General features: G+C 35.2%; 1 protein-coding gene across 1 annotated transcript in view; it reads right to left on the reverse strand.

Annotated features, from left to right (window-relative positions):
* The window catches only part of LOC126263713 (uncharacterized), a 67517-nt gene extending 48440 nt beyond the window's left edge, over window positions 1–19077 (reverse strand). The window contains exons 1-2 of the mRNA XM_049960857.1: window positions 19070–19077; window positions 7588–7931 (exon numbers count right to left, since the gene is read on the reverse strand). Of these exons, the coding sequence (XP_049816814.1) occupies window positions 7588–7908 (321 nt within the window). The 5' untranslated portion in view covers window positions 7909–7931; window positions 19070–19077. The remainder of the gene's footprint in view (window positions 1–7587; window positions 7932–19069) is intronic.
* Window positions 19078–19456: the final 379 nt, after the last annotated feature.

The raw sequence follows: 19456 nt of genomic DNA on the forward strand, positions 1-19456 counted from the left end.
TACTATACTGAAGCTGTCCATTCTTTGTTTCATCAAGCTATGTTAATTTGCAGTGAAACATCATGTGAAAGTTATTTTCATCCTTAAGTTTTGCCCCCTGTGTGTTATTGTCAGTAGCCCTAGGGGAAATTTTCATTTCCTTAATCCAAGAAAACGAAGGATGTGAGTTAATGGGTTATACCTGAACTGCTTTCATTTGCTGACAATATTTTACTATTTGCCTCTAGTACAGATAAATTTCAACAACTAAATGAAGAACTTAATACAGTCAGTGTGAAAGTAGGCCAGAAAATCAAATATAATAAGATTAAAATACTATACAATCAACGAGTTTTAGAGACATCAATGGTGATTGTGCATTTATTGGTGTAAAGAGAATGATAATATCTAGTGTGGTTACAATAGAACCTGACAACAGATATTTCAGAAAGTTAGTTTGAAAGCAAGGACAGCTCCATCACAGATTTAAGTGAAACAGAAGTCTAGCTACAAATAAAAGCTGAACTAAGCCAAAATGAACACAAGGAGAGCAACGCAAGAGGCGTTCAATGAATCTGATAGCAACATTTTGCCTACTGATCTGGTTAAAAAAATCCCAAGAAATTCTGGTCTTATGTAAAGTCAGTGGACCAAAAGCATCTGTTTATTAATTACTTGAATACAATGTATTAATGTTTTACAATAATATTTATTAGTTTGTTAAGGACTCAGACCTAAGAACTGAAAGCCGCTTCATTATGAACTAATAAATATTACTGTGGAACATTAATATGTTGTATTCAAGTTATCAATAATTTTATGTTACTCCATGAGACAATGGAATATTCCATAAATAATATCTATTTAGTTTGTTCAATGACCATAAAGGCACCAAACCAGAAAATGACAAAGAGAATTCAGTATTCAGGAACTGTTTCACTGTGGCAGATCTCAACAGAGTTCTACTTTTCAATCACTGCATGGACGCCAGAATGGCAGATATCAAGATACATGATCATCATAGAACAGAAAATCAACTAAAATCACTCATTAGAGGAAAGGCATCTGAACCAGATGAGATACCTCTGAGATTTTACAGATTTTATGCCAAAGAACATGCTTCCCTTGTAGCAGTACATTATCGTAGGTCACTGGAAGAACAAAGCATTCAGACATCTGGAAAAAAAGTACAGGTCACTTCTGTTTTCAAGAACAGTAATCAAACTCACGAACATAATTATAGGCCAGTATCACTGACGTCTGTCTGTTGTAGAATTATGGAATGTGTTCTATGTTCATGCATTATGACATTTCTGAAAAATGAAAATCTGCTGTATAAAAAGGAACGTGGATTGATTTCTTCAAGGTGTTGGAAACAGTTCCACACTGTTATTCAGTGATAATTATGCAGGCATACTGATATCAGACCACATACTTTCTATGATACAGACATCAAAATGTTATTCTTAATGGGACAAAACTGACTGAAGAAAAGGTATTTACCGGAATACTCCAAGGGAGAGATGTAGGGCCATTACTGTTTACAGTATTCAGTTTATTCACCATTGACCACTTACAGTGGAATAGGTCTGAACAGTAAATATACAATTAACAATAACTTTACAGTAAAGTTTTTACAATTTAATTCCTTTTCTTTTAGGAATATTCTTATATACTAATGTCAATGCTTATTTCAAAATATTCTGTTATCTTATAAAATGGGTGTTTGAGAAGCCAGTCATAAACCTTACGTTTGAAAATAATATTGGTCAGTGACCGAGCAGATGCTGGAAGTTTATTGAAGAGTTTTAAACTCATTATTTTGTGTGAGTTTGCAGTCTTTGTGAGTCTGTGTCTTGGTATGTCAAAGTCCAGTTTGCCTCTGGTGTTGTGGGGATGTATGTTCTCTCTGGTCTCGAACTCATTTAAGTTGCTTTTGACATAAAGCAGTGCTGTGTAGATGTATAGATTCACCGCAGTTAATATCATGTGCTTGATAAAGAGGGGACGGCAGTGTTCCTTGGGCTTAGCTTTGCTTATTATTCTGATTACTTTTTTTTTGAATTTTCAGAATTTCACTGACAAAGCAAGAATGTCCCCATAACAATATGCCGTAGGAAATGTGTGACTGAAAGAGGCCAAAATATACCACCTTTAGATACTCATCAGTGACTACATCTGTCAGTCTCCAGATGAGATAACACACTCTTGCTATTCTCTTGCAGATATGGCTAATGTGTTCCTCCCAGTTTAATTTTGAGTCAATGTGGAATCCTAACAATTTTATTGATTTGCTTTCAACAGCTGTAGTTAAACCCAGTATTAGTTCTTGTGTTTTATCAGGATTACACAGGAGTTCATTAGAAGAAAACCAATCCATTACTAGTTCTAGTTTTTCCTGTGTTGCCTGATGAAGTTCTGTTGTGTCATGGTGTGTATTGAGCAACGTTGTATCATCTGCATAACACACAACTGAATTTGCTCCTACATGGTAAGGTAAGTCATTAATTGCAATGATAAACAGAAAAGGACCTAGGACCGAGCCCTGAGGCACTCCAGTCTGAACTTCCTTCAGTGAGGAGCATCTATTTTTAATTGATACATACTGTCTCCTGTTACTTAAGTATGATTCGATTACATCCAAAGATGGTTTGTGTATGCCATAAAATTCCAGTTTTGCAAGTAGGGTGTTAGATGGTATGCAGTCGAAGGCTTTGCTAAGATCGCACAGTACGACTGATACTAGATCCTTATTTTCGAATGCAGTTAACACCTGGTTAACAACTTCAGTGACAGCAGTAGTGGTGTTTTTACCATGCTGATATGCAAACTGTCTGTTGGAGAGGAGATCATGCTTATCAAAATAGTTATTTAGTTGACTGTACATTACATATTCAAAAACTTTAGAGAAAATTGGAACAATAGAAACTGATCGATAGTTTTGGGGCAGATGCTTATCTCCCTTTTTAAAGGCTGGTATTACTTTAGCAGTTTTGAGTGCATCTGGGAAAACTCCAGATTCTAAACACATATTAAAAATCAAAGAAAGAGGTTGACAGATAAGGTGTATTATTTTTTTCATTACATAGAAAACCAATAACAGTCCATACTTTTGGAGTTGGTGAACCTTGCCACAGCTTTTACAATATCCTCTGGGGTGACAACATTCCAGTGGAAAGTATACATACTATGGGGCACGGCACCAAGATGATCTAGTGCACAAGTGCCATTTTGCTTGATTTTGTTTTTCAGCTCACTCACTGAGGTTAGGAAGTAATTATTTACTTCTTCTGGGACCAGCATTGCATCTTGTGTATGGGTTTGTGAATTATATTGGTTGATGATATCCCATGCTGCTTTACATTTGTTGGGAGCACTTTCAATGTAATGTTCACATGCTTGTTTTTTGGCCAAGGACAGTTTGTCTTTGTAGATTTTTTTACATTTTAGATAGGCTCTATAAGAAGTATTATCTAGCTCAGGTCCTTGTTTACAAGAATTTTTATATATTCTGTACAGTCTGAGCATCTCCTCCCTAGTGAGAGCTAGCTCATCTGTATACCATTTTAGCTGTTTGTTTTTCTGTTTATGCTTAGGGCTACTTTTGATTAATGGTGAGCAGGAGTACCATAACTCTATGAGTATTTCCAGGAATTTGTTAAACACCATTTCACCAGCACCCTTTCCAGGTTGTGTGTTGTATACAAAGTCCCAGTTAACATAAGATATTCTGTCAATAAATAAATTAATATATTCATCTTTCTGCCCTCTTACCCATGTGGCATTAGACTTGATTCTGACTGATTTGTCTGATTTAGGCAACACTATATATAACAGATCTAGCTGATAACACTGGAAGTTTCATGACGCTTTTTGCAGATGATGCTGTTTTCTACAGAAAGATGGTAATGCCAGAAGACTGTAGTGGAATTTAGAAAGACCTGGAAAGGATCTGTGATTGGTGCTGGGACTGTCAGTTGACCCTGAACATAATCGATCCAGCTGATAATGCTGGAAGTTTCGTAATGCTTTTTACAGACAACGCTGTTGTCTACACAAAGATGGTAATGCCAGAAGACTATAGTGGAATTTAGAAAGATCTGGAAAGGATCTGTGATTGGTGCTGGGACTGTCAGCTGATCCTGAATGTATATAAATGTAATGTAATACTCAGAAATATGCAAAGAGATCCATTACTGTTTGATTATGTATCAGCAAAAATTCCATGGAAATAGTGACAACTTTAAAACAGCTAGAAGTAATCTTCTGATGTGACAAAGTGGAACAACCACATAAAGTTATCTGTAGGAAAAGCAGATACCAGGCTGAGATTAATGGAAGAATCTAATGGAAATATAATTAATCTACATCTAATTGACTGTTCTGCAATTCACACTGTAGTGCTTGGCCAAAGTATGGGAAAAATGAACACTTAAATATTTTCATGCAATTCTGATTTCTCTTATTTTATTATGATGAACATTTCTCCCCTTTAGGTGGTATCAGAAAAATATTTTTGCATTAGAAGGAGAAGTTGGTGACTGGAATTGCATGAAAATTAGTGATTACCACCCCAACTTGTATATCATATCCATAACATCTCTCCTCTATTTGTGATAATATGAAATGAGCTGCCCTTCTTTGAACTCTTTAAGTGTCCTTCGTCAGTCCTATCTGGTAAGGGTATCCGTACCACATAGCGATACTCCGAAAGAGGACAGAGATGCATAGAATAGACAGTATTGTTAGTAAATCTGTTGCACCATCTAAGTGTTTTACAATAAAATGCAGTCTTTAATTCACCTTCAACACAACATTTTTATGTAAGTGTTCCAATTTAAGTTGTTTGTAATTGTAATCCCAAGGGATTTTGTTGAAATGACAGCCTTTAGATTTGTGTGACCTACTGTGCAACAGAAATTTAACAATTTCCTTTAATACTCATGTGGATGATCTAACACTTTCCGTGAAAAGTATTAGGTCATCCATATGAGTATTAAAGGAGTTTAGAGTCAACTGCAACTTGTCGCAACATACAGATATCTTGTCTAAATCATTTTGCAATTGGTTTTGATCTTCTGATGCCTTTACTAGACAGTGAACTACACCATCATCTACACAGAATCTAAGAGGGCCGCTCAAATTGTCTTCTAAATTCCTTATATAGATTAGGAACAGCAGAGGGCCTATAACACTTTCTTGGTTTAGATTACGAACAGCAGAGGGTCTATAACAGTCCCTTGGGGAATGCCAGTAATTACTTCTGTTTTACTTGAAGACTTTCCATCAGTTACTACAAACTGTGACCTTTCTGACAGGAAATCACAAACTCAATCACACAACTGAGACAGTACTAGATACACCTGCTATCTGATTAGAAGCTACTTGAGCGGAACTGCGTCAAAAGTCTTCTGGAAATCTATAAATGTAGAATCGATAGGAGATCCCCTGTCAATAGCATTCATTAATTTAGATGAATAAAGAACCAGTTTTTGACAAGAATGATATTTTCTGAATCCGTGCTTACTAAGTGTCAATAGACTGTTTCCTTCACGATGCACAAACGAAATGGCTTACAAACTACTTGTTTGACCGATTCTTGTGTAGTTCTCATCTCTGGGACCCTTACCTAGTGAGATTAACAGAAGAGATAGAGAAACTAGAGTTAATAGTGGCATGTTTTGTCACAGGATTGTTTATTTGGTGTGAGATCATTACAGAGATGCTCAACAAACTCTATCGGCAGTCTCTACAGGATACATGTTGTGCAGGGTTACAGCTGAAATTCTAAGTGCATACATATGAAGAAGAGTTGGGCAAAATATTACTTCGTCCCCCATATATCTCACAAAATGATGATGACCAGAACATCCACGAAATTAGAGCACATACAGAAGTTTATAGAGAGTCATTCCTCACACACATCATTTGCGAACAGAAAAGAGAAGGGGAAAATAGTAGTAACACCAGAGATACTCTCCACCGCACACTGTAACTTGGCTTATGGAGTGTAGATGCAGATGTATAAAACAGTAAAAACTGACAGTATAGTTATAAGACCAACTAATGAGTTTTTGTATTATGAAACTTGAACGCAATGGCTGGATGGACGCCACAAGAAACAAGCAGACAGTGAAAGACATATTTTTATTGTAAAAACAATTCAAAAACTGATAGTTGCTCAGCTAGCAATGGAGAAACACTTAGTGGAAATTATTAGGAGGCACAAGGAAACAAACAAATGTATCAGAGAACAGAATAGAATGGAAGACATAATTATGACTGCAGTAAAAATGAAATGTATTTGGATAGTACATGTAGCCAGACATTGGATATCAGATGTTCCTATGAATCCAGCAGTTGATGATGAATAGCTGATGATGATGACGATCTTCCTGGAATTTCTGCTGCCACATGCCTTCCACTTTTCTTCCCCTTGAAAGTAATTTACTCTGGCTTCATTTGTTTGGTACACATAACATGTTAAAGAAAGTCTGGAACACCAACAGAAAATATTCACACCTTAACTGTTTCAAAGAGATGTGATTTCATGGGAGGGTATGGCGAATTTTTCAAATATGTTACTAGGAAGATTATATTGTGTGACCATATCCTGCTGTTGTGTCCAAAAGAGTGCAGAACAACACTATAAACATGATTTTGACTATGTGAAGTTACAAACAACACATTCAATCTAACTGTCCTTTTGTTGTATTATGATTTTGACTATTTGATCCACTCATCTGTATCGTCATTGTCTTTCATGGTGGATGTAAGTGGTGTGACCTTATTATTATACAGCATACACAAGACCAGTGTCATGGCCATCTGATACTTGGACAATGAAAAACTGACTTTTTCATTTTCAAATCTATTTGTTTTCACTCATTAGTCAAATAAATGGTAGCTCTTCTGTACAGAGCCACTACCTACTGAACCAATTACCTGACTTGGTATTTCTTTCTCTTCCTTTAATGTGCAATTAAATATGTGGTATTTAGGACTGTTTTCCACAAAATTGATGTGTTCAGTTTCAGTTTTGAAATTCTCATCATCGTGGTCTCCATCAGCTATTTGCTTTATGAAAATCAAGATCTTTGTTAAGCAGCAAGCAATGTAGTTGATAAAACAATTTCTTGTTTAGCTAAATAAATATGACAGTAGTGTAGCATCTTCTTGTTATTCAACACTATACAGAATAAAAATAAAACTTTGTATGAAAAAAAATACTATTAAGAAACAATAAACTTACATGAGGAATGTATTGTGACCACGTCGTGTCTACAGTAATATTTTGGATTTGAAATGTGATTTCATACTCTTTTTGTCACACAAATATTACCCTATCTTCTCAGTCATGTATCTAAGCCTTAACTGTCAGAATCATTAACAGCACAGCTCAATAGGCTGATAATACAACAATATGCATACTGTTTCTGGTAAGTTGACACTCTGTTTGTGAGTGAATACTTAGATCAATTACCAGTGTATTTATCAAGTATACAATTCTTTTCTTCAAATTATACTCGATAATTTTTGCTGTTATTTGGACACAATGATAAAAGTAAATAACAATCTGAATGTTTATGCTTTCTGGGTTTTTCTTACCTCTTTGTAGAAGTGTACTTCATTTCTGTAGAATTCTGCCAATCTAAAAGATTTTTTGTGGCAAATATTTGATGGCAGAGCTTTGATAACAACTGCTACAATATGTGCTTTTGAGCCATTACCTGACGTGCCTTCAATTCGTATTCGTCTAATGTCACTCATGTAGCACTCTCCCTGATCACCTAATGGAGACAATGTGTAACTCCTAAGTGCTACATCTGACTGCCCACTCACATCTTTCAATATATCAGTAAGAATGTGTTCTTGGAACATGGGTGAAATTTTCAGTAACTCTGCTTCTGTCCCGATGACTTCACACATTGTTTTGTGTTTAACTGCAGCACCTGTAATTAAGAGCATCTTCAGGTAACATCATGCCGGCAATACATTTAATATTTGTGCATATTTCTGAATTGTGCTATTTTGTATTTCAGATTTCTAATGTTTACTGTCAACCTAAAATTAATAGTATCTGATTAAAAATACCTGTTTTGAATATTTTCTTGCTCTACTTCCAAACATGACAATTTCTCTAGACACCTGCTGGATTTAACAATATTTTGATGTAATTTCACCAGTAACAATTTCAACTTTCAATGATTTCAATAATATAAAACAATCTAAACTGGTCAGTTCACATCAATGATCCATGTAAAAGACTGAATTCAGCAGCATTTGCCATTCGCTCAATTTCATCTGTTTGTGATTTGGAAAAATTTAAAGCTGCATACCTAGGATATTTCCATTCACCTATGACATATGGCATCATATTTTGGGGTAACCAGTCATGAGCAAACAAAGCCTTTATTGCACAGAAAAGTCACCAGAATTATGACTAGAGTGCACCCCAGATGCTCTCACAGAAACTTATTCAAACAGCTCGGGATCCTCACCATGCCATCTCAGTACATTTTTTCACCAATGTGCTTTGTGAACCATGATCATACAATTTACAAAACAAACAGTGAATATCATGATCATGATACGAGAAGTAAACATGATCTTCATAAAGATATAAAAAGTCTCAGCGTGGTACAAAAAGGAGTACATTATTCAAGTATAAAAGTGTACAATAAACTACTATTTTATGTTAAATCAGCCATTGGGAATAGACTAAATTCACAAAACAGCTGAAACTTTGTCTTTTGAATAGTTCTTTCTATTATTTACAGGAATTTTTTGATAGTGTGTAACAAAACAACTGAAACTTTGTCCTTTGAATAGTTCTTTCTATTATTTACAGGAATTTTTTGATAGTGTGTAACAATTTGTACAATGTGTTTAATTTTGAGCATTCCTATAAGATAGTAACTGTTCTCGAAAGAACAGATACCATTGATGACCGTGCAGCTTCTCTAGAATAAATAATAATCATTTATTCCTATAAGAACTGACTACGTAGCACTGGTATATCAACTGATGACAGAATGCTTTTTATATGTATTAGAATGTAAGACTTGTCATTTGTTTGTGTAATCATTATTACTACTATAATCTGGGTTGTTCTTTCAACACTTGAACCTCATGTATCTGTTTATATATGACTTAGTTTGTAAGCCTTAAGACCATTTAAATTGGTTATTCTGTAATAATCTGACACATTCTACATCCTAGTGATACACTTGCATCAAGGATCTATGGAACACAAAAGTAAATAAATAAATAAAAATAAATAGATGTTCTGATGCATTAAGGGATCACCAATTTAGTACTGGAGGGCAGCGTGGAGGGTAAAAATCATAGAGGGAGACCAAGAGATGAGTACACTAAGCAGATTCAGAAGGATGTAGGTTGCAGTAGGTACTGGGAGACGATGAAGCTTGCACAGGGTAGAGTAGCATGGAGAGTTGCATCAAACCAGTCTCAGGACTGAAGACCACAACAACAACAAATAGATGTCAGCTACTTAGCCATAATGTAAACATAAAGTCATGCTGAACTTTTAATTATTAGTGTAGTCCAACTAGAAAAATATTCTGAATGGATATCTATCAATTCTATGGAACATAATAAGTGTTCTTTGTCTCCCTTGGGGCATGAAAGGTCATCAAAGTCATTGACTAAGTTACATAAAGAAATTACCATTTTTAACTTCTATCAAGGAAAAACAGGCATAAACAAACAATCTCTAATTACACATCCATTTCCTCCCTCGAGTCAGTTCATTATTTGTGTAATGTAGCGCACAATTTAATGATCATCCGCATTTCTGGGAAAAGCTTGATAAATGTCTCAGTTTTGCTTCCATGCTGAGTTCTCTACACAAATGACACTGTGAAAGACGTGGAGTGCAATGTGAATTATTTAAAAAATAGTGTAGCAGAGCAGAACACCGGTATATGGCTTATAATATAGAAAACAGAGTGGTGATCAACTGCTGGGAAACCCAGTGCACACAGTTTCTAATACAGTACCGATATGAAAGCAACATTTTACCATCACAGGATGAAGAAATAATGTATATTTTAATTAATATGACTTCAGGTAGTTGGAAGGTTTATTTGGGACATTCACATTCAGAGATGGTTGAACCTAGCTTCACCACCAACACTACATTTACTGTAAGTTAACACTATTTTTGATTTAGTGACTATAATCTCAAAAAGTTTTGACAACCTAGTAATTTTTGCCGCAGGATTTTCTGTTAACTCAATAGAGATCTCATTTTGTGTATTAATTGCTTTGTTTCTTAAAGGGATTTAGTAACTTTTTAGCTCAACAAAGTGAAAGATAATCAGCGGGCTTAGTTTAAAGTTATTTCTTTCCTGTTCTGTAAAAAACTGCACCAGCCACAATGCATCTCTGCTTTGAATGCTGTTTTCAAATGTAGGATGAGTTAGTTGATGTTCATAAGCAGCTGGAAATCAAATTAACTACTCTCAAATGATTGGCAGCAGCTGCCACTAAAGGTATATGAAAAACTGTCCTTTCCTGTGAATCCTGTCTCCTCTACAGGAAGTACTGGATCTGTCACAGCTCATCCATTTGATTTCAAAGTGGCATGTCAGTGGTAGGTAAAGCCATCCTGTACTCATATAGACATGGATTAATCAACTGATTTGAGGTACTGTCTTCCAGTGAAACTGAGCCAGTGGAACCCAATTTACCCATTGGGAAACCAGCTTTGTCCTGTGTAAAGAGGAGGCAAATGCTAAGGGTACAGATATATTAATCATTGGCACTTCAAACATATGGAAAATAATGATATCCCTTAGGGAGACAGCAGTAAGGAACACCAGGTGCACTTAATGTGTATGCTTTGGGGCCTCATTCAACATGGTGAAGAGGCTTTTCCATTGAGGGAACAGAGTGCAACAAACTGCAAATTGTGGCACATGTTAGAACAAACAATACCTGTTCTCTGGGCTTTCAGGTCATGCCTGGATCATGCCAGCAACTGGCAGAGAAGGTTGAGAAGAGTAGCCTTGCACACAGAGTTCCAGCTAACCTCATAATTTGCAGTTTTGTCCACAGAACTGATCATGGCCCCCTGACTCTGAGACAAGTAGCAGGATGGAATTAGAGCCTTCGCATGTTCTATGACAAGCTAGGCTGTGGCTTCCTGGACTTGCACCACAGTGTTGAGAGCTGTAGGACCCCCATAAACGGATCAAGTGTGCACTACACACCTGAGGCTGCTACCCAGATAGCTGAATGTGTGTTGGGTGAACATAATCAGTTATTAGTGTGGATGACTCTTCTTCCAGTCCAGATAATGACAGCTGTAAGAGACCCGGAATAAAGATCCAAAGGAATAACCCCCCCTCCCCCCCACACACACACCAGCAAGAGTATTAAAATCCTAGTAATTACCTGTCAAAGCATTCACAACAAAACATCAGCATTTGAAGTGCTCCTGAAAACAGTGATTTATTTATTTATTTTATTTATTTATTTATTTATCTCTTGTTCTGGTGATCCATGTTGTGACAGTATCACAGGATATGGAACGTGTCAATTTTACAAGCTTTTGGCCAGAATTTATGGTAATACATAAAACAAAACAAAAACAGTAAACAGTAACGTAGGTCCCACTACAAAAAAAAAAAAAAAAAAAAAAAAAAAAAAAATACATTTTAGAAATAGATAGAGATTACAAAACAAAAAACAGTAAACAGTAACTTAGGTCCCACTACAAAAATACATTTTAGAGAGAGATAAAGATTACAAAATAATAAGTGTTACAGAGAAATAAATATTGCAAAATATATGTTTACAATAAAAATACTAGACAGAGAAATCTAGGTAAAACCTGAAGTTGATAGCAGTAAGAATTTTGGGGAAAATGTAACTGTATATCAAAAGGACAGACTAATGCGAAATGGAGATGACGTATTTATTGCAATAGACAAGAAACACAAGTCCTCCAAGACTGAAATTGAAGTTACATGCGAGATTGTTTGGACACAGCTCAGTATTAGTGATGGGCATAAAATTCTAATAGGATACTTCTATTGGCCACCAAACTTGCCTCCTGATGTAACTGAAAACTTAGAGAAAACCTCACTTCACTTATACATAAGTTCCTCAATTGTACCATAATAATCTGTGGAGACTTTATCATCCAAAAAGTAATTTGGAAAATTAAAGTTTTGTTAGTGGCAGACATGAGAAGACATGGTGTGAAACATTATTAAACACCTTGTCTGAAAACTACTAAGAACAGAAAGTTCGGAACCCCACTCATGATGATAATAATAATAATAATAACAATAATTTTAATAATAATAATAATAATTTGAAATATATTAGATCTATTGGCAACAAATAGATCTAATCTCTTTGAGGATCCCACATTGTATCAGTGGTACCAGTGACCATGAGGCATTTGTGGCAAAAAGATTATCAAAGGACAAACAGGAACTAAAACAAGTATGAAGATGGCTATAACAGAGGGATGCTAAATGAAATTCATTTGGCTGTCAAGAGAATAATGCATGAACCACCAATGACTACCATAGCAGAATTCTGTCGAATGATCTTTCATAAAAACCCAAAGAAATTCTGGTTGCATGTAAGGACTGATAGTGGCAACAAAGTTAGCATCCAACCTCTCACAGATGAGGTAGGAATTGTTTTTGAAGACAGAAAAGCAAACACATAAATGCTCAACTCCATTTTTGAATGTTCCTTTACACAAGAAAACCAAGAGAAGCGCCCTAATTTAATCCTTGTACCACTGAAAAGATGAGTGAAATAAGTGTTAGGGTCAGTGTCTTTGAGAAAATCTGAAATCGTTAAAACTGAAATAAGCTCCAGGGCTCAATGGAATCCTTGTCAGATTTATACGGAATTTGTGGCTGAGTTAGCCCCTCTTTTAACTATAATCTATCGTAAATCCCTTGAACAAAAGCCCAAGCCCAGAAGCTCAAAGAAAGCACAGTTCACACACATTTACAGGTGGGGTAATAGGAGTGTTTCACAAAACTACTGTCCAGTATCCTTGACATTGGTTTGTTGTAGAATCTTAGAACATATTCTGAGCTCAAACATAGTGAGACATCTCAAACAGAATGATCTCCTCCATGAAAGCCAGTATGGATTTCATTGATCATGTGAAACACAGCTTGCACTTTTCTCATATGACATACAGTACTGCAATCTTCGGATCAAGGCAGTTAGGTAGAAACAGTATTTTTTGATTTTTGAAAAGCATTTCACTCAGTACCACATCTATGCTTATTATTAAAATTGTAGTCATATGGAGTATCAGGTGAATTTTATGACTGGATTGAGGATTTTTTTGGTAGGGAGAATGCAGCAAATTACCTTGGGTGGAGAGTCATTAACAGAAGTTGAAGTAATTTTGGGTGTGCCCCTGGGCAGGTTATATTAGTGATGTCATGGACAATATTTACAGTAACCTCAGACTTTTTGCAAATGATGCACTAATCTTGAATGAAGTACTGTCTGAAAGAATCTGTATAAATAATCAGTAAGATCTTGATAAGATTTCAAAGTGGTGCAAAAATTGGCAACTTACTTTAAATGTTCAGAAATGTAAAACTGTGCACTTCATAAATGAAAAAAAAAGTAATATCCTATGACTATAATGTTAATGAGTCTGAGTTAGTTGGAATCAATTACTTTACACAAATACCTGGGAGTAAAACTATGTAGGGATATGACATAGAATGAACTCACAGGTTTAGTCATGAGTATAGGAGATGGTTGACTTGATTTTATTGGTAGAATACTGGAGAAATTCAATCAGTCTACAAAAGAGATTGCTTACAAATCACTTGTGCAACTCATCCTAGATGAGTGCTCAAGTGTGAGGAACCTGTTCAAAACAGGAGTAAAAGTGGATATTGAATGTATATTATTTTGCAGTTCATTGCACAGAAATCAGTCTTAGTAAATGTCAACAGAAGTCTTCTAGAGTTGATAGCCAGACTATATTTAATATGGCCTTCATTGTCTGTACAATGATGAGGAATATAGTGAGGGATGGGTCATTCACTAATTTTCCACAAGATCTCAAAAAAAAAAAGTGAGATCTGGTAATTCAGGGGATCATTCAAAATTACAAATATCTCGGCTGTTTCTTTTTCTTCTCCTTCTTCTTCAAAGAACTGCATAGGGTGTGTAAAATGAATAGGCACAGTGTTGTCTTGAAAAATTCCATTAGTACTTGGAGGAAAGTGCATCATTAGACTCGTCCAGTGTACAACTGACCAGATATTCATTTATGTGCTAATGAACTATTTAACCAAGACACAGGACGGAGGCTTTGTGGACCACTTAACACAAAAACTTACTCTTTGCTAAAAAAATCAACTCGAGAAACTGCTTAATAAACACCAGTAGGTGCTGAGAATATAAATAACTTTCACCACGGCTTGAGCAGAGAAAACTGGGAAGAAATATATAGATGTTCAAATATTGATTACAAATTTAACAGCTTCATCAGCAACTTTAGTTATTACTTTGATCTCTGTTTCCCCTTATAAAGAAGAAAATACAAAAAGGAAATGTAAAAATAATTTTATTGCCACTGGAATACAAATATCTGCAAAACAAAAAAAGCTTACTTCAAAACATGTCAAAACAGAACACACATGCAGAGTTTGACATGTATTTCAAAATCTATAAGAAAATCCACAGTAGGATCATAAAACAGGCTTAAACAATAGCAAATGACAGAAACATAAAAACTCTGAAAATAAAATTAAAGGTATGTGGAATTTTGTAAGAAGGGAGACAGCAGTAGAACATCCAGAATTTCAAAAAATTAACTTCTCAAAAACCTAGACCCTAGAAAAATTGCAAATCAATTTCATTCATACTTCACACAGGTAGCAGGATAACTCATTCAACAAAACTCACAGTGTGCAGTAGAGAATCAGTTCAGATGTATTTCAAATCAAAAAACTCTCTTCCTACATGTGACTAGTGTGAAAGAAATGCCAGATACCATTAAGGAACTCAAATCAAACCACCCCTTTGGTATAGACATTATAACTGACTATTATAAAGAAATATGCTCCCTTCATAGTCAAGCCTCTAGTCAACATTTGCAACTGTTCACTCACAGATGGTGCATAAAAAACCCTGGAAAGTAAAGCCTCTCTATAAAGAAGTGATTAAAACAGATGTCTCCACCTACATGCCTATATCACTCCTATGTGGGTTTCCCAAAATAATGGAGAAAATTTGCTATTAGAGATAAATAACCTTTAAAGAAAACATAGCTATGTCTCAATTCTCAGCGTGGTTTTTGTAAATCAATATCTACTGAGACTACCATCTTTGCATTCCTGAATGAAGCTTTAAATGTAATTGACAATAAAGAGCACATTTCTGAAATTTTTTTAGGCATTTCAAATGCATCTGATGTCATAAGTCACAACATCTTGCTTACGAATGTGGAGTATGTAGGTGTTAGGGGCAGCTAACGACTGGTCACAACGTTAGCTGCAGAATAGAGAACAAATAGTTGAACTTCCATTCCAAGAAGGGAAAACCTTGAAGACTTGTCACTCAGAAAAACTGTGTATTAAGTGCAGTGTACCACAAGGCTCCATTCTAGGACCAATTTTGTTTTTGCTCTGTGTAAATAACCTGAAACCAACTAGCCTCCATTACAAATATATTTAATTTCCTTATTACACAAAAGTGTTAGTCAAAGAAATGACTGAAAAAGTTGTAGAATGAAATTAAAATACGCACTTAATATGTTGCAAACTGGTTTCCTGCAAACAATCTGATAATAAATATCCAAGAAACAGTTACTATGAATCTAGACACCATACAGAATAACTCTCTGCTAGTGCCTAAAGTTATTCACTAGAAACTTGGAAAATGTAAATGCTACAGAGTTTCTTGGATTATGGATCCAGGAGGATCTGAGATAGATCCAACACATAAAATATGTAACTAAAAGACTGAACATCATCTGCTAGTGCATGACAATTCTTTTAAGTTTCAAATTGAAGCACAAAATAAAAAAAATGTGTAGTTTGCCAGAGCAGAATCTCTACTGTGATGTAGCATAATCCTCAGGGGAATCTCAATTGCTAGCAAAAGTTGTTTCACAGCCCAAAAGAGAGAGAGGTTTGTATGTGTCGTGGAAATTGCAGCTCTAGAAACTTGTGCAAGCCTTTATTCACAAAACTTCAAGTCCTTACATTGGTTGTTAGTATATTTTGTGAGTAAAATTTTTTTATTAGGAAATTTTTGATGATAATAACCAGCTGTTAGCTAAAAACCAAGGTATTCACTCAGTAACACAAGAAGAAACCAAGATGTACATTTCCAAAATTCAAATAAACACTGAAACAAAATGGACCACTGAATCAGGAAACGCGCTGTACCATAAACCACCTTGTGACATCAAAATGATCAGCATTTCAAACAGTTGTTCATACCTAACTACTGCAGGAGTGTTATTATGATGTAGCTGAGTATCTACCAGATTAAAACCTGAATGTGTACATTATTATTGTAATAAACAGTGATAGTGGAAAATTTGTATAGATTGTGTTAAGAATGAAACAGTGGAACAGAATGTAAAATTTGAAGATCTGTACACAACTATGTATTTTGTCAGTAAATGCTCTTACAGTATAAATAAAGATTTGTTGGCAGAAAGAAGCAGAATATTATATAACATATTTTCATCACAATGTTGTATAAATTGTAAATATCTTTTAATTTTTAAATTTTTGTCTTTTACACAAAAAGCTGCAGCCTATAAACGATGGTCACAAAGATACTGCAACAACTCTAAACATCTTCTTAACTTGATTAATTGTCGTAAATTCATAAGCAGTGTATGACAAGGTTGTGTATGTTTGTGATTTTTGAGTGAAAATGATGATGATATAAACTATGATCACATAATGGGATAAATATCGTATTGCTTTTTTGTGTTCTTATGAAAAATATCCATGCATGTATCTTTTCTATTATTTAATCACAATCTGAACTGATGAAACTAAGTTAAGTGTGTGTGTGTAATTTGCTTACAGCTTTTTGTATGTAGACTCCTGTATATTTGTCACAGATACACAGTTTATAATCATCACACTAATTTATATTGTCTCATCTCATCTTTTCAGAATACTGACAGTTTGTATGTATGTACAAACATGATGAAGAGGATCAATGAAATAATACAATACAATACAGACAACAGATGGCCCACTGATAAATAAGATGAAACTATATACACGAAAATACAAAGGTTCATATTCCAAATATCCCCACTCTGAGGTCAAGGGATGGATGAGGGGTCTTTGAAGTCTAAGATTTATATAAAGATTACCAAAAGTTTTCATTGGAACTACTGCTGAAGTAAAACTCACGATCTATCTATCACATGTAAAATGATGAACCAAAATGTATAAGCCTATACATAATTTAAACAAACATTTATTACTTAAATTTATGGCAATCATTTTTCCTCTAACATGTGAGGCTAAAAATGCTGCTTTTACAGCAGTGACCCATCCACAGGGTAACATTAGGACAATTTCAGCATATTTCTTTCTGTGGCTATTGCAGACATGTATTTGTACTACTCACACCTATGCCAAGGAAATGTGTCTTAAAGTGTGCCCAAAAGTTCATTTGGCATTTCATCTAGAACTCGCGGCCCAGAGTAATAAATATATAAAAGCTGTTCAAAGCATCCCCCAACTTCCAGCAGCCTATATTGCAAAATATGTTTATATTTTTTCTACCTAGTTCCAAGGTTGTAAATGTAGTGTTTATAGTAAAATGGTATTTTTATAGCTTAATATCGAACAACCATACACCAGCTCTTCAGCCTTCACTTGATGCACTAGACATAAATACGCTCAGTCAGTCTTCATCAAATTGATAAATTGTATCTCTCTCGCTGTGCCCAAACACTTATTACCTTCTGATCGATTAGACCAATTGGTAATTGCTTAAAAATTCCTCATAAAAACCACTGGCACATATGGATTTCCATTTATGTTGAAACCATTTCACCTGATAACCAAAAATGATAAACACAAGACAAAATTTAAATGTCCATCTGACTGAAACAGAATGTTCAAGCTGACTTACATCATAGATTAAGTACACAAAAGCTCCTAATATGTTAAGCCTGGATATTCCCCAGAAAGGTCAATCGATTCTGGGCCCAAGGTTTGTTCAGTTGGTCTAATGTTTCATCTTCAATTTTTTTTTCTTTTTTGCCATTATGCGAAACCGACAGTGTCAACTGTACTAATGTTGTTATATTAGCAGCAGTAGTAGTAATAGCAGCAGCAGCAGCAGCACAGTAGTAATAGTAGTTGATGCTGTTGTTGTAGCGGCTTTATTCATCTGTAGTTCTCTTCTACTAGAATATCAGACATGTCTTGATATAACAATTTAAGAAAAAGAAAAATAAAGCAATTCATATATCCAGGCTCTTACAAACCTACAGGTCTAGTATCCGAAGGATGGGACAGACAGTTAGCAGTGGCCTTATAGTAGGACCCATTCTGGCATTTGACAGAAATTGTTTAGGAATCACGATGGTTGGATGAAGACTTGGGCCTCTATTCTCCCAAATATAAATCCGCTCTGTTTAAAACGGTGCTACTGTATTGTGTTTACCCCTAGTGTAAAATACTGTTCTACAAATAAGTTATTTAATAAAGAAATGGGCTAATGCTACACTACTCATTGATTTCTCATTCCCAGCCACTGCAAACACTATACACACATGGTTTTATAATAGTACACACACTATCAGTTGATTCAGGACCATTAGTAGTTGCCAAAAGTGAGTTAAATTATATTGACTCCCTGAATCTGGACCACAACAGCGTGGTGTAATATGGCTAATAAGTACTGGTAGCCAAAGGAAATGAAAATGTACAGCATACTTCGAGAAGACATATATAAAATGACTGAATATAATCAATGTGATGTGCTATATGGCTTCTTGACAAACTAAACGACACCCGTACAATACTTGGAACGGAAGAATAAAAGATGTTAGTTTCAAATTACGATCTACTTGTCAGAACAAAGAATCCTGTTTTTCCCTGAATTCCGTCCGAATGCAGGTACTAGTGTATCTTCTCAGCAAATTCTTTCCAAACACTGACAGCTCTCTCTCTCTCTCTCTCTCTCTGTGTGTGTCCTCGTTCACCGGTACTTAAGCATTTATGGTTTCTTAGCTGGTAAATCATATCGACGTTTAAGTTTTATAATTTTACGTACGGTATGTTGTAATTTATAAATGACATTACAGAACTGTAATTCATTTAATTACATTGCATTGAGGTACACGAACATGTTCGGTTCACTTCTCAGCCTTCTTTTGTTTGGGACTGTTTAATATTATTTACGACTCGTAGGCCTAATGTTGTTGCATCGTGGTTCGGAGTGCAAATAAAATTGT

The sequence above is a fragment of the Schistocerca nitens genome, chromosome 6 (genome assembly GCF_023898315.1).
Source record: "Schistocerca nitens isolate TAMUIC-IGC-003100 chromosome 6, iqSchNite1.1, whole genome shotgun sequence".
NCBI classification, from domain to species: domain Eukaryota; kingdom Metazoa; phylum Arthropoda; class Insecta; order Orthoptera; family Acrididae; genus Schistocerca; species Schistocerca nitens.